Raw genomic sequence first — 20,138 nt, forward strand, 5'->3', positions numbered from 1 at the left:
AAAGAGTTTTTTATAGGGCCTGTACTATTAACTCACAATCAATGGTCAATAACAAATATTTTTCTGAACCCCACTCACCTAGAACTCTAGCCAGTCTCAATGAAACTATGAAATCTGAGCCAATCTATACAACTCCTAGGCCTGGAAAAGACATAAATGCTAGGCAGCAAGATAGAGAAACTTCTGTAACGGAGAAGGAAAAAGCAGTGTACATAACAGTAAGAGGATGAAGATTTCCTCAATAGAAATCATTCTCAGAGTAACTGTGAGTTCAGAGAATGAAATTATTCTAGGTATTTGCTTGAAGCTTATTTGTGGCTACATTGATCAAATTATTATTCATAGGCCCTGCAAGTCACTTATAACTGCCATGACTATGAGACATTCTTATATTCTTCCATTAACATTTCATGTACTAATCTAAATATTTATCTAGTTATCCTGTTGATTCTTAGATACTTCTAAGAAGCTTCTAATCAGCTGTTTTGTTTACAACTTCTTCTTCTTCTAATATCTCCTGAATTATTTGCAACCTACCCTTCAGTCCTGCTCAAAATCATTTGACAAAGCATTCCAGGGGAAAAAACATCTGTACTTCAGCTCGAGTTGCCTTTCAAGTTTAATTATTTTTATCTTTAAGCTATGAAATCTCTAGAATAAATACCTATAATGTCGAAAAGATTGTATATTCTGAACCTACAGTACAATACACAATTCAATTTGTTTTGAAAAGGCGGCTCTCTTCTATAACTTTTGTGAAAGCACAGAAATCTTACTTACAGAGTGTCCTATGTCAGACTCAATTGAAAAATTCCTAGGATTGCTGTTAACAATTTCCAGCTCCAGAGGTTGATGAGTAGAATTAAAAAGAGGTATGTATAGACGAGCCCATCTGGAAAAAAAAAAACCATATACACAATGACAATTAATTACAAAGCTTCTTCCATTGCATTTCATTATTCATAGTTCTTTTTATTTCTTGAAAAATTAGTAATTTTAAGAATAAGACTTTTTTTTTCACATCACTATTCCCCCACTAGTGTGGACACATTAATAACATTAATTAATATTAATAATCATTATTAATAACAATAAATTCTAAATTCATTTAACAATTCATTTTGTACCATTTCTGTGTTGTTCATTACAGTATAATCATAGAATCATTATGTTACACATGTAGATTATGTATTTTAGTGAGTATTGTGACTCTCCCAGAACAAAGATTGGAGTATGCTGATTGCATAAGTGTTCTGTTTAAATTAGCTGGTCCTCTATTTATTTTATTTTCTAATTAAAGAATAACCATGAGATACTTTCAGTAGGGTAGGGAGCACAATTTAACAGCAATTCATAAGACTCTCAATATTTTTCTGCCTTTAACAAACTTATATGACCATAAATCACATCCTTGTTAGAACACCAAGGGATAGAGAAAAGAGATTCAAGGTGAATCAGTGAAAACAGTAAATGAGAAAAGTTTGAAAAATGAGATACATATATTGGTTTTGCTGTAATTTATCTACCTAACGGATATTCCCACTAGTCAAAGCTGTGGTGGGTCAACTGCCAGATTAATCCTCATATTTATTCTCTGGAAAAAATGAGTTGATTAATCATAGCTAAATCAGTAAGGAAAAAGAAAATATAAAAAGCAACATTCAGGAGATATTTCAGTCAAGCTTTATGCTGTAACTTAGAACCCTAAAACCTGTGCACAGGTGGGCTCCTTCCAACATATGCAGTGACATAAATCCCCAGCAGTGAGTAGCAGACCTGTTTCTGACTAACTGTCAAAGCACTGTATCACTGAGATCTCCACAGCAAAGAGTGGAGAAATACCAGGAAACTTTCATAAAAGAACTTCAGATTGACTTGATATTGACATCTCAATCTGTTATTTTTTTTTGTCTAGTGACTTTCATATGTAATACTTTGTCAAAGGGAAAACTAGGTTGGAATATTTCAAATTTCAGTAAGCAACTACTTGACTGTTAGAGGTTCTTCAAGTGATCAAAATCCATTAAGAGCACCTGCCACCTCACACAGATTGACTATCGTGGTTATGCTGGAAAAAGTTGTTCCATGTGGCAGTAAATTCAAGACCACTGTGAACATCACTCAACTGATTCACCTTCAGTGACTTCACTGTGGAGCCCATAACAGGTTGGATAAATGAAAACGAAGAATATCATGGAGCAGGTTTCCCTGCTTAGAAACATATGGTAAGGATGTGTTGAATCTGCCTTGACAGAAACAAAAAGCAGATCTGACTGTGGTAATCCCAGAATGTTAAGGAATCTGAAGAAGTATTAAAAGAAACTGTTATAATTTTTTTCTTTTCTCTTTCAAGAATTGGTTAGAAACTGAGTCTGTGTACCCATGGGTTCTTGGCTCCTAATCCAGTTCCAGGTGATGTTCAAGGTGTCCTTGAAAAGACATAAATTCTTTAAATTTTCAGATCAATTGAAAAAATAATTCAGCCAGCACACGATGAAAAACATTATTCTTAGAAGGATATGACATATGCTAATGTTTCTTCTGCATTCAAGGAAAAGGTGGTAGAATGGAAGTTAGTCTCCTAAAGAAGTACAAATCTTCACCAACCAGAAATTCGTCAAACATTTGATGACATTTACAGTTCACATCTCTGGGTACCTAGTAAGGAGGTACACCATTCAAAACAAAACAAAATGATACTTTTCTTAAACAGACAAAACATAGATGTCTACCTGCATTGGCTTTACATATTCACCATACATTAATGCAGCTAATTCACTTGATTTCACAGTGAACCTTTTCAGCAGGCAGAGCAATTCTCAGTAATTTAACTTTAACCTCAATGCCATCACTGATTCCCATTCTACAACACTTGGCGCTTCAAGAAAAGTGCTGATGACATTATGTTGTTGACACAATAGAAACAGATTTACGCATTGGAATTTCAACATGCATGTACTTGTAAGGCAAAAAGAAATCTCATTTGAAAAAATAAAACATGGGATTTAAGGAGTTTGAGATTAGAGTTTTGACAGTCAAGAGTTGTAGACAATGGAGCTTATCTTTTCCAACATACAATTTACTTGAAGTAGGAAGGGATGACTTTCTATTCTCAGCCAGACCATTTGTGCATGCAGTTCACAGGTAGTGCATGCCAGAGAAAATTATGAATGCCAGGTTGTCTGAATGAAAAGATTTTAAGTAATTTCTAACTCTTAATAGCATTGACCAACATAGAAGAGAAAAACTGTGGCTTTTACTCCAGCCCAGAATTTTAAAGTAAAAACCTGGAAAAAGCACAACCTCTTTTCTTTAGAACATAGTAACATAAACATTGTCAGTTATCCCCAGTCTGTGCATCATATTTGAACAGCTGAATAGATTCACTTACAAAAATTTAATCAGGTAAAATTTCGTGCTGTGGTCCTAACAGAGTTTTTGCTCAGTCTTTAAAGTATTTTAACTACAGATTTAGTCAAAGATATGACATACAGAAGGGGAATTTAGCATTCAGAAGAGCACTGTGTTCACAGAACCTACTAGTAAGTGGACGTAGGAAGAGCACTACTGAAATTCTGACATTCTTGAAAGCCTTATCCTAAAGTTTTGGTTTCAGCCTTGAAAGTCAGAACTGAGCATTATGCTGTCAAAATGCAAACTGAAATTCTGTTGAAGGATTGTAATAATTGGGTTCATTTCTCTAAGTAGCTCATTTTCTTAACTCTTTCGTTGTTCCAATGTCTATTCCCAGCACCTGCAGGTCAGAAGTTGTATTATTTTGCCATTTCTTGAGAGGTTAAAAGAAATTGCTAACTTCCATAGAAGCATTTGTAAAGCAGGATTGTCAGCATACTTCCAGTTCAGAAAGATGAAAAGAAACAGAAAATAAAGCAAACCTACAGAACTCTGAATTATGGATCTTGATGATTACATTCTGCAGTATTTTCAGAGTGATGTCTATATAAGGACTTCAGAGGAAGTCTACATATAGGCTATAATTTCATTCCAATTGTTTTTCTGCAAGGAAAATTTTACCTACCTACTCATATATCTAGGAAAATCATCTGCAAATTACTACAGTACATACAGAGCACTATTCTGACTTTCTGATGTACACTCTTCATATGTTTTCCACGATACTTAAAACCAGTGACCCAGTCCAGCATTATAAACTACATACTTACTTTCCAAGCTCACATTTTATTTCAGGTAGACTGGTTGGGTTTGCCTTCTCTACAATCAACCTCAATGCATACCAAAACTCTCCAACCACATCGGACTGGAATGTGACACTAAAAACAGATACATAAGCTCAATATGACACAGCTTTTGTTTAGACAATTAAAAACACATACAAAGTAAAATTCAGGAAAAATCTAATGAGTTCAACACAGTGAATTCTCTAATTAGCTCCCACGTTTCCCCTAACACTTCTTGCTAGTATCTGGATTCAGCTACCAAAACTAATAATATTTAGAATTATTGATGCAACAAAATCTCTTCTTAATCTTGCCTAAATTCTAGCATTAAAAGTTGTTTATTCCTTAGGGTTTTTTGTTTGTTTTCTTTTATCAAAATTACAACAAATTTCATCTTAAAAGAGGAAACTTTAATTTCATTTCAGTGTCACAGAATTTTCTTCTTAGCCATTTTCAACCTAGAGAGCAAAGTAATAGAAATATTATACACTAACTTTAAAAAGGAAAACCCTTTCAAATCTAGTGATGAAAACTGAGGAATAGATATAGATACATTTCTATCAGCATGACAAAAGGATATGCTACAAGGGAATATTCAATATATTGTTTTGATGTACAATCAGAAGTTGTCATGACTGAAAATTGCTTGCTGCTAGGTCAGATATGTACAGCAATATATTTTTGTGACAGACATTCTAAAACAGTTCTTTCCTAATGCAGAATTACTTTTCTATTTCTTGGGGTTTTTTTGAGTAGCAGAGTTATAATCACATTAAAACAAAGCACTGGAAGCATATAAGAACTTACAAAAAAAGCACTGTGTAAAACCATGACCCATTAAGGATTTCTTTTTCTAAATGATAGATAACTCTGTATATTCCGTGACTTTATTGTTCCAGACAATTCTCTGCGCCAACAGAGCTTTTAAAGTAAGCATAAAAGAGCTCAGGAAAGAATGAACTATTTGAAGTGGTACACCAGCCACAGTCACTTTTCAAACAGTTCTTCCCAGCTGCTAACATAGCAAAGGAAACAGAGCATGGCTTCAGAAACACCAGGCAGTAGTGTGGATGTAATGTGGAAGTATCTCTGTCCATTTGTAACTGCAGAACTTGGGAGCTATTGCAATTTAAAGGAGCTATTAGACACTTTTCTAGAACCATACTGCATAACTGTACTGAGTGTGTCCGGGTATGCTTTATGTCATCTTTGCACATATCCCTCTAAGGCCCAGCCTACCACTCAGCTGAGCCCAAAGTTTTGCCAGTTAAAACAAAATCTTTATTTTATTCTTTGGAAGTTCTGCACTTGAAAAATACCAGAAATATTATCTGGTATGAAGGAAAATGAGGTCTATTCTCATTTCAGCATCACAATGCACAATTTCTATAAATTCTCACAGAAAAAAAAAGATACTAGAGTGATAATAGTACTCATTTTTATAAAACAGTATTGCATGAAAGCTATAAGGCTCAGTGGCACCTGCCATTATTCTGATCTTTGGAAAAATCAATACAAGCAAATAGAATAAAACTCTGAATGGATTTTGACTTTGTAAATATTAAAACTTTCAACACTGGTCATCTGTCTCTGCCCTCCTCTTAAATCACTACCCACCCTCTTCTCCATCCCCATATTTTTGCCAGTCAATTGAGATAATTGAAAAACAGGGAACTGTTTTTCAATGACCCTTTCAACTAAATAATGCTTTGGTAACCAAACTCCAACAAAATAAGCATTGCAATTCTGCACTGTTCAATTACTTGCTGAACTGGTTCGGCTGAAACTAAGACCAAGAGGTCATCTGTCTTTATATTGCTAATTATCATACCTGCATGCTTTCATTGGGATTTTTAATGTGATGAAAAATTTGCAATTTAAAACCTCTCCATATTAATTTAGTAGATCATTATTAATTAATGGAAGATTATGAAGGAAAATGGATTTAAGTGAAGACTGTTGTAGGTTTCTTCACTAGGTTTTAGTTATGTTGTTATAATTTCATTCTGTCTCAAAAAAAAAAATGAAATTTTGTTATTCCCTTTACAGAACTTACAAACTTACAAAACTAGCAATTCATCTGAAATTTTCAGAGGGGGCTTCTAATACTAAGTAAGTTTCTAGAACATTGTTCACTAAATTCTAGTGAACTAGAATAACAAGTGTTATTCTACTGCCTATCAATAATGTATCTCCCTTCAGAGGAATAGTGTTGTTTGGGATACAATATATTTAAAGTTGGAAATTTTCTTAATTCTATTTATTACCTTTTGTGGGTTTTTTTAGGGCAATATCTGCATCAAGTGACTGAGGTTTCAGTGAAAGTAGCTCTTTATTAGTAAAACAGCCATAATCACAAATATCAAAACTTCACAGCTCACCTTCCATGGGAAAGGCCAAGAGAAACTGGGGAAAACTCCAGGTGATACAAATAGGTTTGTTTGGGCATAAGAGCGAAAGTGTTTGGGCCATGAAGGCCTGGATCGTCCAGCACCACAGTGATCTCAAGCCTTTCATCTGTAGGATTAGTGATGGGAATATTAATTCCAACGGAATCCTAGAAAGAAAAAAAAATAAAACCAAAACACCCAAAATTAATTATGAGCCATTGCATGTAATAGATATTTCAAAAACAAGTGTAAGAGGTTTAATCTTCATTTACATTTATGCAAATCCAGGCTGCACCTTTGTCTGATGTCTGAAGTAAACCAAAAAAAGACAAATTGCAGCAAGAAACATTTCAGACAACCTTCAAATTGTAAACTCTTTAATTCCATAAACAAGGAATAGTTTAAGTCTTCTTGGCTAGTCTCTATTCTAACAAGCTTCTTCACCTTCCAGGACATGGCCAAGGTTTGCAAAAATACACCTTTCAAGCTCATCTGCTGTAATCCCAACCAGGTAAAAACTCCAAGTTGCCTCCCAACAGCCAAGCACAGACAATTGAAAATGTCCACTTTGCAAGCTGGCAAACTACTCAGGTTGAATTTTGCAGGATCTGTTCCTCTTAATTTATATATTACTTCATAACACTTGAGATTAAAATAACACCACCACAATAAATATTCCTTCTCTCACTCTGTTAGGCCCTTTCCCTCACTGGTGATCTCCATATCTTTGTTTAAAGTGTATGAACACTTCAGGAAAGGGCCATCTTTCCTTGACCATCTGGAAAACATGGATACTATTAAAGATGCATATAAAATTCTAATTACTATAATAAAAGGAGCCAAAGCATGGCCTCATTAGATAAATATGTACACTTTACATGTGGAACACCTTTAATATGAGCAGGAATTGGGCAGGAGCAGCTCACTGTGCACAGTTCCTACATTTCAGCAGGGTTCCACTGGTCCCTTTATTCACTGTAATGTTAAAAATACTGTAAATTCATTTTATGTACCCTGTGTGTGCAAATATCAATAAACTTTACAAAAAAACCCACTTTAAACAGGCCGGATGGAATATATTAATGAAGAACACTGTGATAATCCAGGAGGCATACCTACAATTCTCTTCACATGTACAGATACACGTATCTTCTGTTCATATATATTCATCCATAGAAAATAGGCAAAATACAAAAAGAAAGAGATGTATTTATTTCTCTGTACCTATATTTCTGTCTATCCCTATTTTGATCTCTTTCCTTTGCTCTAACCAAGCAGTTGATTTCAAAATGCATGGGTTTGGGGTTTTTTTAACGTATAGTGATTTGTTTCTCACAGCACAATTTTTCTATGTACATTTTTGTAAAAAGCAAATAATTCATATTGTAATATGAGGAGGAAAAGATAAAATATCTATTAAAAATAATAATACAATAAAAAATGAATATGAAATACTTTTATGACCCCACATGGAGCTGCCTTACACTGCTTTAAGTCTGCCTATGATTTCGTAAATTTATACATATTTACATTTATAGACAATGACTACTGGAACATACATAAAACACATTTAATGTTCTACAGATGGCAAGATTATACCAACAATTTAAATCATTTAAGTGCCTTGCATCAGTAAAATGGAATTTAAATTTGCCATAAAATACTTTAAAGCTCAGATTAATAGTTTTTACTGGTGTAAACAAGTTTCTAAATCTATCTACCATTTTATTGCTAAAAGCTTCATAACAATTTTATAGTAAAACATCTACATGCCGTGTTGAAGAAATACTTTTACAGTAAAGAGGAAATATTGGGCAGCCGATTTAGGGAAAAAACAGTAACTATCAAAGAAATCTTTGTAATCTTGTACAGAAAGGAAATTTTATATTGCCAGTGTTTGCAAAATGTAAAACAGTGTTCTCTTGACAGTATAAAGGAATGCCTAAGATTATGTACTTCCCTGGAATTTTACTGGAATTGCCATACACATTTCAAAGATCTGCTATATCATGGATGGCAATAAGAGTAGATGTATATTTATCAGTAGAATTTATATATATATTTTACATTTCTAGACCTTAATGGATTTTTATGGAGGCATAGTACCAGAATAAATAAAAAACCACCCATCCAATTGCTAAGAGAATTATTTTTCATGAAAGTACCATTTAATCAGAAAGAATGACAAGGACTAACATCATAGGTAAGTTCCAAACACATTTATATTCATTAATTTAGTTCCACATTTCAGTGTTGCGGGTTTATAAACATTTGACAAAGAAAAAATGTGAAAGTTGAAAAAAGAAGAGAATTAATTTCTTTTCTCAAACTGTTTCTGGTAACAAGATTTCCAGTGCCCAAGATCGAGCACTTTTGTGCAACATGTCATATTATTATTCCTTTACAACTTTCAGTGCCCCACTTCTTGTCTTGTGCAGGTAATTTGAAATAATCTCACGAGGTAAAACAAAATGAAACGTAAATGTCAGATAACATTTATTCTCTGTGGAACTTGAAAAAACAATTGACTGCTTACACTTCATCCTACACTAATAGCCTAAGTCTATGCATAGGTGTAATACTCTGTAAAGCAGACTTTGTTTCAAAAGATGCTCACAATCAAAAACTGATCACTTGTGATATTATATGTGTTTTCTGAAATATTTTTGTGACATAGTTTATAATGAAGATTTTCTCATCATTCCTTCCTCTATAACATTCCTTGAGCAACTGTGCCTTAATTATTTAAGTCCATAACATGCAATTTTACATTTTGTTAGTGTACGCCACACCAAACTATCAACTAATCTCTTCTAAGTTCAACAAGGTAATTTACAGGAAGATGGGCACATTCTGCAATGACTGTGTATAACAACTCTCTGTGTTCCAATTTCAGTAATAGTCCTATTCTAACCATCAGCAGGTGCCAACAAAAGCACTACCTGGCCAAAGCATCTAAGAGACTAACTACAGTTCTTATGCTTTACAGGAGTTGTTTTCAATTAAAATACAGTTTCATTAAGGTGATGAAATTAATTTCACATTGTAGCTTTTTCAATCCATAGACCTGGAGGTGAAAGCATCTGTATTTGCTCCCGAGTTTGCGAGACTATTGCTATAGAAGCAAATTTTCATTTCAAGTCAGGTTAAGCACCAAGAAAGTTATTTTTATAGGCCTGGTGAGATAATGCAACAGAAATTTTTCCCTTTGCAGGTCCTTGACCAAATCACTGTTCTTCTAACAGTAATGAGTGCCTTCTTTCTCTGTGCCTCACCTGATGACAAGCAGGAATGTTGCTACTGAACTTGGTATGGTGGCAATATTACTGAAAAAAGAGATCTTGGCCTTCTCTCTTCTCTCAAAATGATCAGAGCTTTCAACCATCAGTGTGTCTATGTGTCAGTAGTAGGAGTTAAGATAGAGCCTCCTGGTTTATTCTCATCATTACTCACTTTTGTTTCTTGGAACAAAAGAGGCTCAAGTGAGTTGAACAGCAGAGTTGACGACAGAGTTTCAGGGCCATGCTGAACATAACTCAGTCCAGTTTGGTCAAACCACTGTTAGAAATCAGTATTGGCTCTTGAACTGATTGATGCAATGTGCCTCCAAGACACACCTCACCTCATCACTTCTCTCCACACACACTTCTAACCCAGGCACACACATCTGCACTCAGCTGGGCCTTTCCCACCTTGTTCATTCAGACACATGGAAGTCCCAACCTCCTATTTCTTGAGGGGTGAGTCCTTCAAGATTCCTCATCACTCCTAAGTCAATGGAGGAGATCTCTGTGAAGTGGACCACCTCCCTCACTGTACAAGCTCCTTTTTCTTTTTTTACCCTCTATGTGAAGCAAATTAATTGCCAAGATAGCCCTCTCCTTTCCAAGCAGGGTTATGAGGACAGAGAACCTCAGCAATGCCATTATTTCAATACTTTATTCACCCATTTTACTTGGTATATTTTGCCTTACAAAAATATCAGCTTTCAAAAAGGCACCAACTGTTCATCAGCAGTGAAGTCTATCAGAACAGCAAATTGAACTGCTTGAAATCTAGGACTGAACACCTTAAGCAAATTATATATTTGTAAAACTTGCTTAGTAAGGAATCCATTCTTATTACTATTGCAGTACAGGAAACTAAGTAGAAGGAAAAAATGTGCACAGGATATTTAATATCAGAGGCTAATAGGGCAATGAGTTTCAGGCTTAAATTTACATATAAATTTACATAGAAAAATCAGACCAAATTGAATTTCTTTTAGCTGAAATGTGCATTAGTGCCTAAGTAATAATGCCCTAAAACAGAATACAGAGATGATTATTTCTTAAGTTATTACAATAATTCTAAGCCCACTGACTAAAAATTACTACACTGTTAACCTCTTAATGGGGACCAGACATGGTACCACGCAAACAAACTGGGAAAACAATGTTTGCAAGAGATGATTGCAAAAAACATTTTTCTGAAATGGGAGTAAAGGAGAGGACTGAAAAAGCATTATATTCTGTGGCTGAAGCTATCTATAGCGTCCTCAGCTCCACCAAAAGAAAGTACACACATTGAAAAACATATACCAAACTGATATGGCAATAATTTGTAAGACATATAGGAAAAGCTAATGAACTAAATAATATGCACATATACGGACTTCCATGCAAATATAGACAGAAGAAATTGCGCCAAAGATGAGCTGAATTCTAAGACAAACGTTATATTAAGATAATTATTAAAAATATACCTGACAAGGGGATACAGACTGACTCAAAATAAAATTAATATCCCAAATTCCCACAACTGAGAAAGTAATAACTATGCTTACATCTTAATGAATATTTCTTTGAATTTGAAATCAAAAAAACCTCTGAGTCCATAGAGGCTGAAGCTCAATAACTCTTCACCCTCCTGAGACCACAGACAGATTTCTTTTTCAGATCCAGCACTGTTAGAAGAAGAAATTATCAGTTACAGCTAATTTTTGCCAACCTCTATACAGAAAGTTGGAACTTTCAGGGATCAGCTCAGTTGCGTAAGCCACCACATAGGGTAACCTGGTTTATCAAAGCTGAATTGGCTTAGAGAGGCCTACTAAAAAAGTATAAGTTAATCTTGTCCATTATGAGAATCAATGGGGAAGTCACAGAATCACAGAATGGTTTGGGTTGGAAGAGACCTTGAAGATCACCTAGTTCCAAAACCCTGCCATGAGCAGGGTCATCTTCCACTTCACCAGATTGCTCAGAGCTCCATCCAACCTGGCCTTGAAAGCTCGCAGACACAGAGCACCCACTACTCTGGCAAACCCATATCAGTGCCTCACCACACTCACAGCAAAGAACTTCCTCCTGATATCCGATCTAAATCTTTCAGTCTGAAGCCATTCTGCTTTGTCCTGTCACTCCAGGCTCTTGTAGAAAGTCTCTCTCCATCTTTCTCGTAGGCTCCCTTCATACACTGGAAGGCCACAATTAAGTCACCCCAAAGCCTTCTCTTTTCCAGGCAGAACAATCCCAGTTCTCTCAGCCTTTCCTCACAGGAGATGTGCTTCATCCTTCTAATCATCTCAGTGGCCTCCTCTGGACTTGCTCCAACAGGTCAATGTCCTTCCTTGTGTTGGGACCCCAGAGCTGGATGCAGCACTCCAGATGGGATCTCATCAGAGCAGAGTAAAGGGGCAGAATCACCTCCCTCAACCTGCAGCCCACACTTCTTTGGATGCAGCCCAGGATACGCTTGGCTTTCTGGGCTGCAGAAAGCTGGGCTGCTTCTGATATCTGCCACTGAATTAATGTGCAAGATTTAGTTCTTGAACTAATTCTATTGGCCCAAATAATGCTACAACAGTTAGCTGCAATTATTTTCTGCTGGTCTCACTGTAGTTTTCAAGTGCTACATAAAATTACAATAATGTCATAAATTCCTAAATTCAATAGACTAGAGCATACTTTGGAAGTCTTGATGAGTGCTGATGATTTGTGCATTTCCATAACAAAGTAAGCAACCTAAACAACAGTAATACTTCCATGAACTTACTGTAATATAATTTATTAAACCTATTAGATTAATACTGGATTAATACTTAGATTAACTGTCCTGGATTGAAAATTTCATGTGGTGAGGTTAGAAGGCTCCATCTTGTTTGAAATTACAAACATGACAAATACTATGTCAGTGAAACGCTGAGTATCAGCTCAGTCAGAACTGACCAGGAAAAGGCAGTGACCAGCACCACCCATATTCCAGTGCTTCAAAGACTTTCAAAAATACTTGGTAAAAATAAACTTACAACCACCTAGCAGAATCTAATGGTTCTACAGTAGAATACCAACAACAACTAATTATTATAATACTTCCATCAACTTTAATGACTGCTGCTAAACGTGGAAGCACATATTCCACTCTGTGCCTCTACTCTCAGCTCATACTGGTATGAGCTAACTAAAAGTACTTCATTTTTTTAAAACTAGTAACTAACTCCAAAAATACCTCATTTTTTGAATTTTTATGACCGTACTAATGAGGTAATTTACATCTCAGCTACACCACCTACCATCAAGTTACTCAATCAGCAGAGGTAAAATGCTAATTAATTTGACTGTCTTAGATCTTGCACCTACTGCGACTCTTCTCATTCAATTGGCCTAAAAGTAGAATTTTAAGGAGGCATTTCTTCACAATTTAAAAGACCTGTACCATAATTATCACTGCTACAAAAAATATAGAGGTAGAGAAAATTCTAAACAAAACTGAAATTGTCAAGGTTTCTACTGAGAATAACTTTTTCTCCTGAATTTTCTAAGAGTAGAAAATTACAAATAAGTTCATATTTACAGGTAAAATGTCTCTAGACAAAACCTTTCTGTCTCAAATTCTAGCATATGTTTCTTTAAATCCAACTTTTATTTTTGGCATATCTCTGCAGTCTCAGGAGCCAGAGAGTATTGTAATGCAAAGAGAACTTTTTAAATGTTCATAGCTTTTCTGAAAACAGAAATAAATATAAATCTAAAGGAACAATCTCTAAGAGTTATCTAGTTCTATGCCTTACTATGACTTATAAGATCAGATAAACTTTGAAAACAGCTTTATTGTTAGTTGCTCCAAGAAAAGTTAACTTTTAAGTCCTTGAAGTTTGCTCACATATTACCATCTCACACAAAACAATAAATGCTGCATTATTAATTTTGATTTCTATATGTGACATGCTAGAGGTATATTCAATCTGTCCCACACATTCCCTTAGTATTTACTCTACAAAAATAACACAAGCTCACTACATCGCAAACAATGTATATTAATAATATTAACATCAAAATACATTTTTTTCTTGACTAATATCTGTTCCTAGAATCTCTGAAAGACCAAAAATTAGAGCAGTCTGAAGCAAGGCCCACACTTGCACTTCTCTGGGTCTCTATGCAGTATGACTAATTCTGCTGTCAACCAGAAAGCAGCTTCTCCCTCTGCATAGGGAAGATGCTAAAGAAAGTGTTTCTTAGAGAATCATGGATTTATGAGCGAGAGTATAAAGCTCTTTAAATACTGATCTCTCCATATTCCTGTGTGTTCAGTTTTGAGTACCTGGCAGATCACCTTGTGAGGGAAAGGACTGCGATTACAATTAGGTGAAATAAATATTTTTTTGGCGTATCCATGTATCTGGACATGAGCCATTACATCATCCTCTAACTGCTAAACAGTAAAAGGTATCTTCCTGAGATTTCAATTTAAAAAATATCAACTTCTGAATTGTTATATTCATCCTACAGTAAAGTTCTGCTGTGTGGGGATCCCACACAACAGACTGTTGCATTAATTTTTCTAGACTGTCAAAACCAAGAAGGTTTGAAGGTTGGAAACAGTAATGGAAACACCCTGCCTATTCTTAGAGCTGTGTGTAAACATCAACACTGTGCCAGTGACCTTCTAAAACCACCACTGAATAGCTCAGAACCAGTGCAATAGTTGCACTGGTCTGGGAGCCATTAAAAGCAGCAATAGGAGCACAAACTCCAACTTGGGCAAAGTCATCTCATGGAAGTGCAAATGGACAACATATGTTTCAGAGATACATTACCATCTTCTGGGTACTCATGTGGTTCTCAGAGACTTGAGAGAGAGAGAAAAAAAAGGAAAGATTTGGCAGAGAATAGACAAAGCTGTTGTCTCTGCACTTATGTGGAAACCAAACTCAATCCCTTCCAGGCATTTCGTTTTATTAAAGCAGAAACTAATAATTCACTGTTCAAAACAGACCTTCCCCTCTGGCTTATCTCCTGTTCTACAGATCCTGCTTAGAGCTCACATATTAGATATTTCCTCTCCAGACAGCAAATGCTACTTTTCAAATATCTGGATGGATCAAAAAAGTCTCTTGACTCAGTGAACCAGCGATATACACTTAGAATTTTCTCCAGGAAACAGACAACTGCTAATGAGCAAGGGTGCTCAAAGCAATAACTGTCAGCCTTTTAGACATTTTACATAAAAACTTAAGAAGCAGCTTCCTTCTTGACCTCTACATTTAATGTGAATAAATCCATTAGAATATTTGCAAGACAAAGTAACTCTTGCAGTCCATTTTTTCTAAGCAATCTGAGATAAGAACCATGAATTTATCAGCCTAAATTATGCCTCTGTACTACAGTTCCCCATTAGGAAATACACAGTAAACACCAAAGTAAAACACAGTAACCATTTTTTAAATTGTAAATTGTTACAATGTTGTCAATGGTTGTGGATATTAATAATTATCATTTGGGAAAATTAAAAAATATGTTTGTTTTCTCTGCATTTAGAACTAAAAATACCTGCAAGTGTGCGAACAATTTGTGATAACGAAGTGTTATTTAATTAATGGATAATGAACACTAACTAACAATTTCTAAGATTTCAGTTTCAATGATTTTCATCTACCTTTATACCAGGAACTCAAATCCAGCAGCAAATTTATTTCTAAAAGGCTGAAGAACAGTTTTCAGAGAGTAACAGACAGTGGTCCCTCCTTCCTAGTGAGAATGATGATTAAGGAAGTGCCATAGATATGTTCATATTGTCACAATTACACAGTCATACCATACTCTGATTTAAATAGAGGAGGAAAGATCTGGATTCCTTTTTCAATAGGCCAAACCATCTAAAATAGGTAGGGTTTTAGCCTAAAGTAAAAACATCAAAGAAAACTGTATAACTTAAAACAAGTAATTCCTGATTTAATGACATTTTTCAAAATTCAGGATGGCATCTGTTTTCAAATCAAAATCTTAATCAACTATTTTTATATACTTAAAGTTTCTGATTCTTATGTTGTATGAAAATATTTGTATGCCTGAATAAACTTGTTGCTCATTGTAATGATGACATTTAATTATCAATTGCTGTTTCAGAAGCTGTGCATACAGTCCATAGAAATCCAGCAGAAAAGAACTACCAGCTGCTTCAACCCACGTTCTACAGATGGGCAACTATAAAATAGTATTTGAATTTCACTCAAGAATTTTTAAGCAGTATTCTGATTGTGGGAACACAGGAATACTATTTGGGAGAAGCGGGGATATTGCTAGATTTTGTGAGAAGTGTAGTATCCTTGCCAAAATAGTCTTAAGTAAAATACATGTTTTCCTATTATACAGGTGAGCAACATTTATAGGAGTGGAATGAATAATTAAGATCCTTTTTTTTCTTCATGTTACACAGGGAAGGCAGTGAGTTCTCACTAATTCACTAATCACTGTAGGGAATACCAGTGGCAGTACCACCAATTTTCTTGGCAACTCCAAAAAATGGCAGGACAGGTTTGAAAGTTAGACTTCCACAGAAAAATTCACACATCATCATTTGTAAGATCCTCAAAGTATGGTTTAATAATTTATACTTAATTACATCTTTCAAGAAATTCTCACTGTTGTTTTTCAGGTTCCTCTCACTATTGTTTACAAAAAAACCCAAGAACACCACAAAAAAAACCCCAACCCAACCCTACAGAGTGTATATACAACAGTGTTTTGTCTTGAGCTAAAAATCTAGCATAAGTTCCTAGCACTGGTTAGAAAGACAATTATTACAGAGGTATATCCACGGTATAGAGTTCAAACATTAACTTTTCCTTTCAGTAATATTACTTTATTACCTAATCCACTAAATTGCACAATCTGTATTTCAGATACTATCAGTGGGCAAATTTTTTTTAAAAGGAACTTTTTTCCATGGAATTGTTGTATTTAATGGTTGAGAAAAAAACCCTCTTATTTTGATTCCTAAGCCACAGGAGGAGCAACAGCAATTATGAACTAAGTAACACAGTAGTTTCATTTTACAAGGCTACTCTCTTTCTTCACTTGACAGTTATTTTTCATAGATATGACCACTTATTGAGATGAAACATCCCCTCTAATTACTTGATTTAGACCTAACCTCACATTTTTGTTCAATGGCAGTTAGTGACAGTTCAGCTGTCATTTTGTGATCTACATTAGCTCCCTGTCACTGTATCACAGAACTGATTCATGCATCTGTAGGGATGAGAGGAGGGGGTTGGCAGCTGCTAATATTTATCAAAAATTTTCACTCACATTTTAACATTTCTAATAATTTAGCTTTTTTTTTTTAATGAGTTATACAAATATGTTCTGCTCTGAATTATTTAATAACCAAACTGCTATTTAGAGGGATTAATAATTACTACCTTCTCAAATTTGTTTTTCCTTCCACCAACCATATTGCCATGGTTCTTTTACAGTGATACTTTTTATGCTAGCAATTCTCATGAAAGCATATGATAAAAATTGATCTTAGGGCATGATTCATAACTTCAGGTTATTCAATTTCTGAGAACATAATCCAAGTATGAGCCATATGTAACAATATTCAGACTACAGTTCAGTTTAGGACTTAGGAAAAATTAATGCACCACAGCTATGAAAACAATGTGTCACTGCCTTCAACTGCCAAGGATATTACAAAATATCCTTAATTATATGCTTTTTACTTTTAAATAAATAATGAAAAAATTAATAAGGGAAACACTGACAATTTAGGTTCTAAGTTGGTTCTGCTTTAACAGTAGTGGTATTTCTAACAAGCTCTCTACTTTATATTTGTGGACTGACATAATTCAGTTACCACAAAATGCAAATTCCTGTTAGAATAAACATGATGCAGTCTTTTTTTGAAGACTTGAAGAGTCACAAAGATTTGGGTGCTATGGTCTGTCCATATTAGCATGTAGTGAGACACAGAAGGAGGAGACACGTAAAGCAAAGCAGTTTCAGTGAGGATTCAGAATCCACACTGTGCAAGTGCCCGTGAATGTTTTTCTTATGAGTAGTTCTATTTCACTCCCATGAACTTAAACACTCACCAGTGGTTGAAGAACATTAGATGAGCACATGAAAAATATTTTCCAGTTAAATTACATCCAAAACAAATTGATTACATGCAGTCCAGGACTGCTGTGTAATACAAGGCAGCAGTAAGTGGGAACAATCAGTAGAGACACCCAAAAAATGCTCTTGCTGTGTAGTGATAGGTTAACACAGATTCATCAGGCCTTGTGGGTTCCCTTCAAGTAATTAAACAGAAGAAGTTTAAGATCTCATTTATGAGATCTCTTACTGTTGTGGCTCAGTGTAAAACAACTATGGATTTAAAACAGACTGACATCTCCCATTCATGGGTTCTACTTCTGCAGTCCCCAAAGCATGACTCCCAAGTACTAAAGATCTGCCAAAAATTTTGAGGGGACTATTCCTTGAGCCAATATATCCCATGAGAAGAAAAATATCATTGAGTTGGAAAGGGTGCTACTTCTGATCTACAGCTTATAAATCCATTAGAATGCAAAATCAATTCTGCATGAGAAGAGTTTAAGGAGTATCACAGAATTGTTTGGGTTGGATAGGACCTTAAAGATCATCTCATTCCAATCTACCTGCCATGGGAAGGGACACCTTCCACTAGACCAGATTGCTCAAAACCCCATCCAATCTGGTCATAAACAGGGATGGGGGATCCACAGCTCCTCTGGGCAACCTGTTCCAGTGCCTCAACATCCTCACAGTAAAGAATTTTTTCCTTACATCTCATCTAAGCCTATCCTTCAGTTTGAAGTCATTACCCCTTGACCAACCAATACACGCCCTTGTCTTAAGTCCCTCTCTAGTTCTCTTGTAGCTCCCTTTAAGTACTGGAAGGCTGCTGGAACCCCAGCTCTCTGTTTGTCCTCACAGGGAAGGTGCTCCAGCCCTCTGATCACTTTTGTGGCCTCCTCTCGACTCTCTCCAACATGTTCACATTCTTCATAGTTTGGGGGCCCCAGAGCTGGACACAGCACTCCAGGTGAGGTCTCACCAGAGTGGAGTGGAGGGGCAGAATCCTCTCTCTGGATCTGCTGCCCACACTGCTTGTGATGCAGCCCAGGACACATTTGGCTTTGTGGGCTGTGAGTGCACATTGCCAGGTCTCATCCACCGATTCCCCCAAGTCCTTCTCCTCAGGTTTGCTCTCAGTCCATTACCTTCCCAGCCTGTATTTGTTCTTAGGATTTCCCAGACCCAGGTGCAGGACCTTGTACTTGGCCTTTTGAACTTCATGAGGTTTGCACAGGCAATTCTTAGAATTCAAAATGAATTTGAAAAGCTTCACCCAGTTTCACCCAGCCTGTGCTATCTAGATGTTGCTAAGAGTAAAACTCACATAACTATTAAAATGTACTTTAGAATTGTTTTTAAAGTAAAATATACATTTGAAAGTACACTTCTGCATCCTATATCACCTCCACTGTTACAGGTTTTTTCCATGCCTTTGAGATTTATTAGGCTGGTCTAGACAAGACAAAATGAAATAAAAATACGTTAATGCTTTCATAAAAGAAAAAAATGAATAAATTCCTGAGCAGACAATGATCACAAGAGGGTACTTTCTACCTTTTTCCCTGAGCTGGTTTTTAGCTGATCTCTTTTAATGGAGTTCACAGTCTTGGTCGGGTGAAATGCAACCTGAAATTTGCATTGGTAGAAGGGGAGCCAAAGCTGACAAGTCTCCAACAACATTCTCCCTTACATCATGCAGTTCAAAATAGAATTTAGAATGATTTTCTAAAATTATAGAACAGGAAATGACACCTCACAAATCTGAAATTTCTTTCCTGGAATTAATTCCAGCACAGTGCTATGGAAATCTTACGTAGCAGAGTCAATGGACTTTTTAATGACTGTGGGGAAATGTTCTCCATAGGCCAGCAATGCCAACTGCTGGAACTGGTTCTCAGGGTGGATCGAAAGGCAAAGGACCCTGACAAAAGACATGTACTTAGAATGTAGATTGGTTGCTTTCATTATGATAGCTGGCAAAAAGAGAGTCTGAGTCTGGGCAGTGACTGATGAAGTTGGGAGGTAAAGCTGGGGGTGCTCGTCACAAGCAGTGCGAGGACTGGCTGGGTTATGTTATGTTAACAATGCTTGATTATATCCCTCCTCTGAAACACAGGCTTATCATCTAAGCACTGGTATAGGCTCCCCTGTTTACCAAGCTTTAACAATCAAGGCGG

At 35.8% G+C, this 20,138-nt stretch overlaps 1 protein-coding gene across 3 annotated transcripts in view; it reads right to left on the minus strand.

The window, feature by feature from the left end:
- CFAP47 (cilia and flagella associated protein 47) overlaps window positions 1-20,138 on the minus strand; it is a 281,915-nt gene that overhangs the window by 86,967 nt on the left and 174,810 nt on the right. For all 3 annotated transcript variants that reach the window (XM_064646845.1, XM_064646846.1, XM_064646844.1), the window contains exons 52-54: window positions 6,581-6,756; window positions 4,185-4,292; window positions 781-892 (exon numbers count right to left, since the gene is read on the minus strand). In XM_064646845.1, coding sequence (XP_064502915.1) covers window positions 781-892; window positions 4,185-4,292; window positions 6,581-6,756 — 396 coding nt within the window. The remainder of the gene's footprint in view (window positions 1-780; window positions 893-4,184; window positions 4,293-6,580; window positions 6,757-20,138) is intronic.

The sequence above is a fragment of the Pseudopipra pipra genome, chromosome 2 (assembly GCF_036250125.1).
Source record: "Pseudopipra pipra isolate bDixPip1 chromosome 2, bDixPip1.hap1, whole genome shotgun sequence".
Lineage (NCBI taxonomy): Eukaryota > Metazoa > Chordata > Aves > Passeriformes > Pipridae > Pseudopipra > Pseudopipra pipra.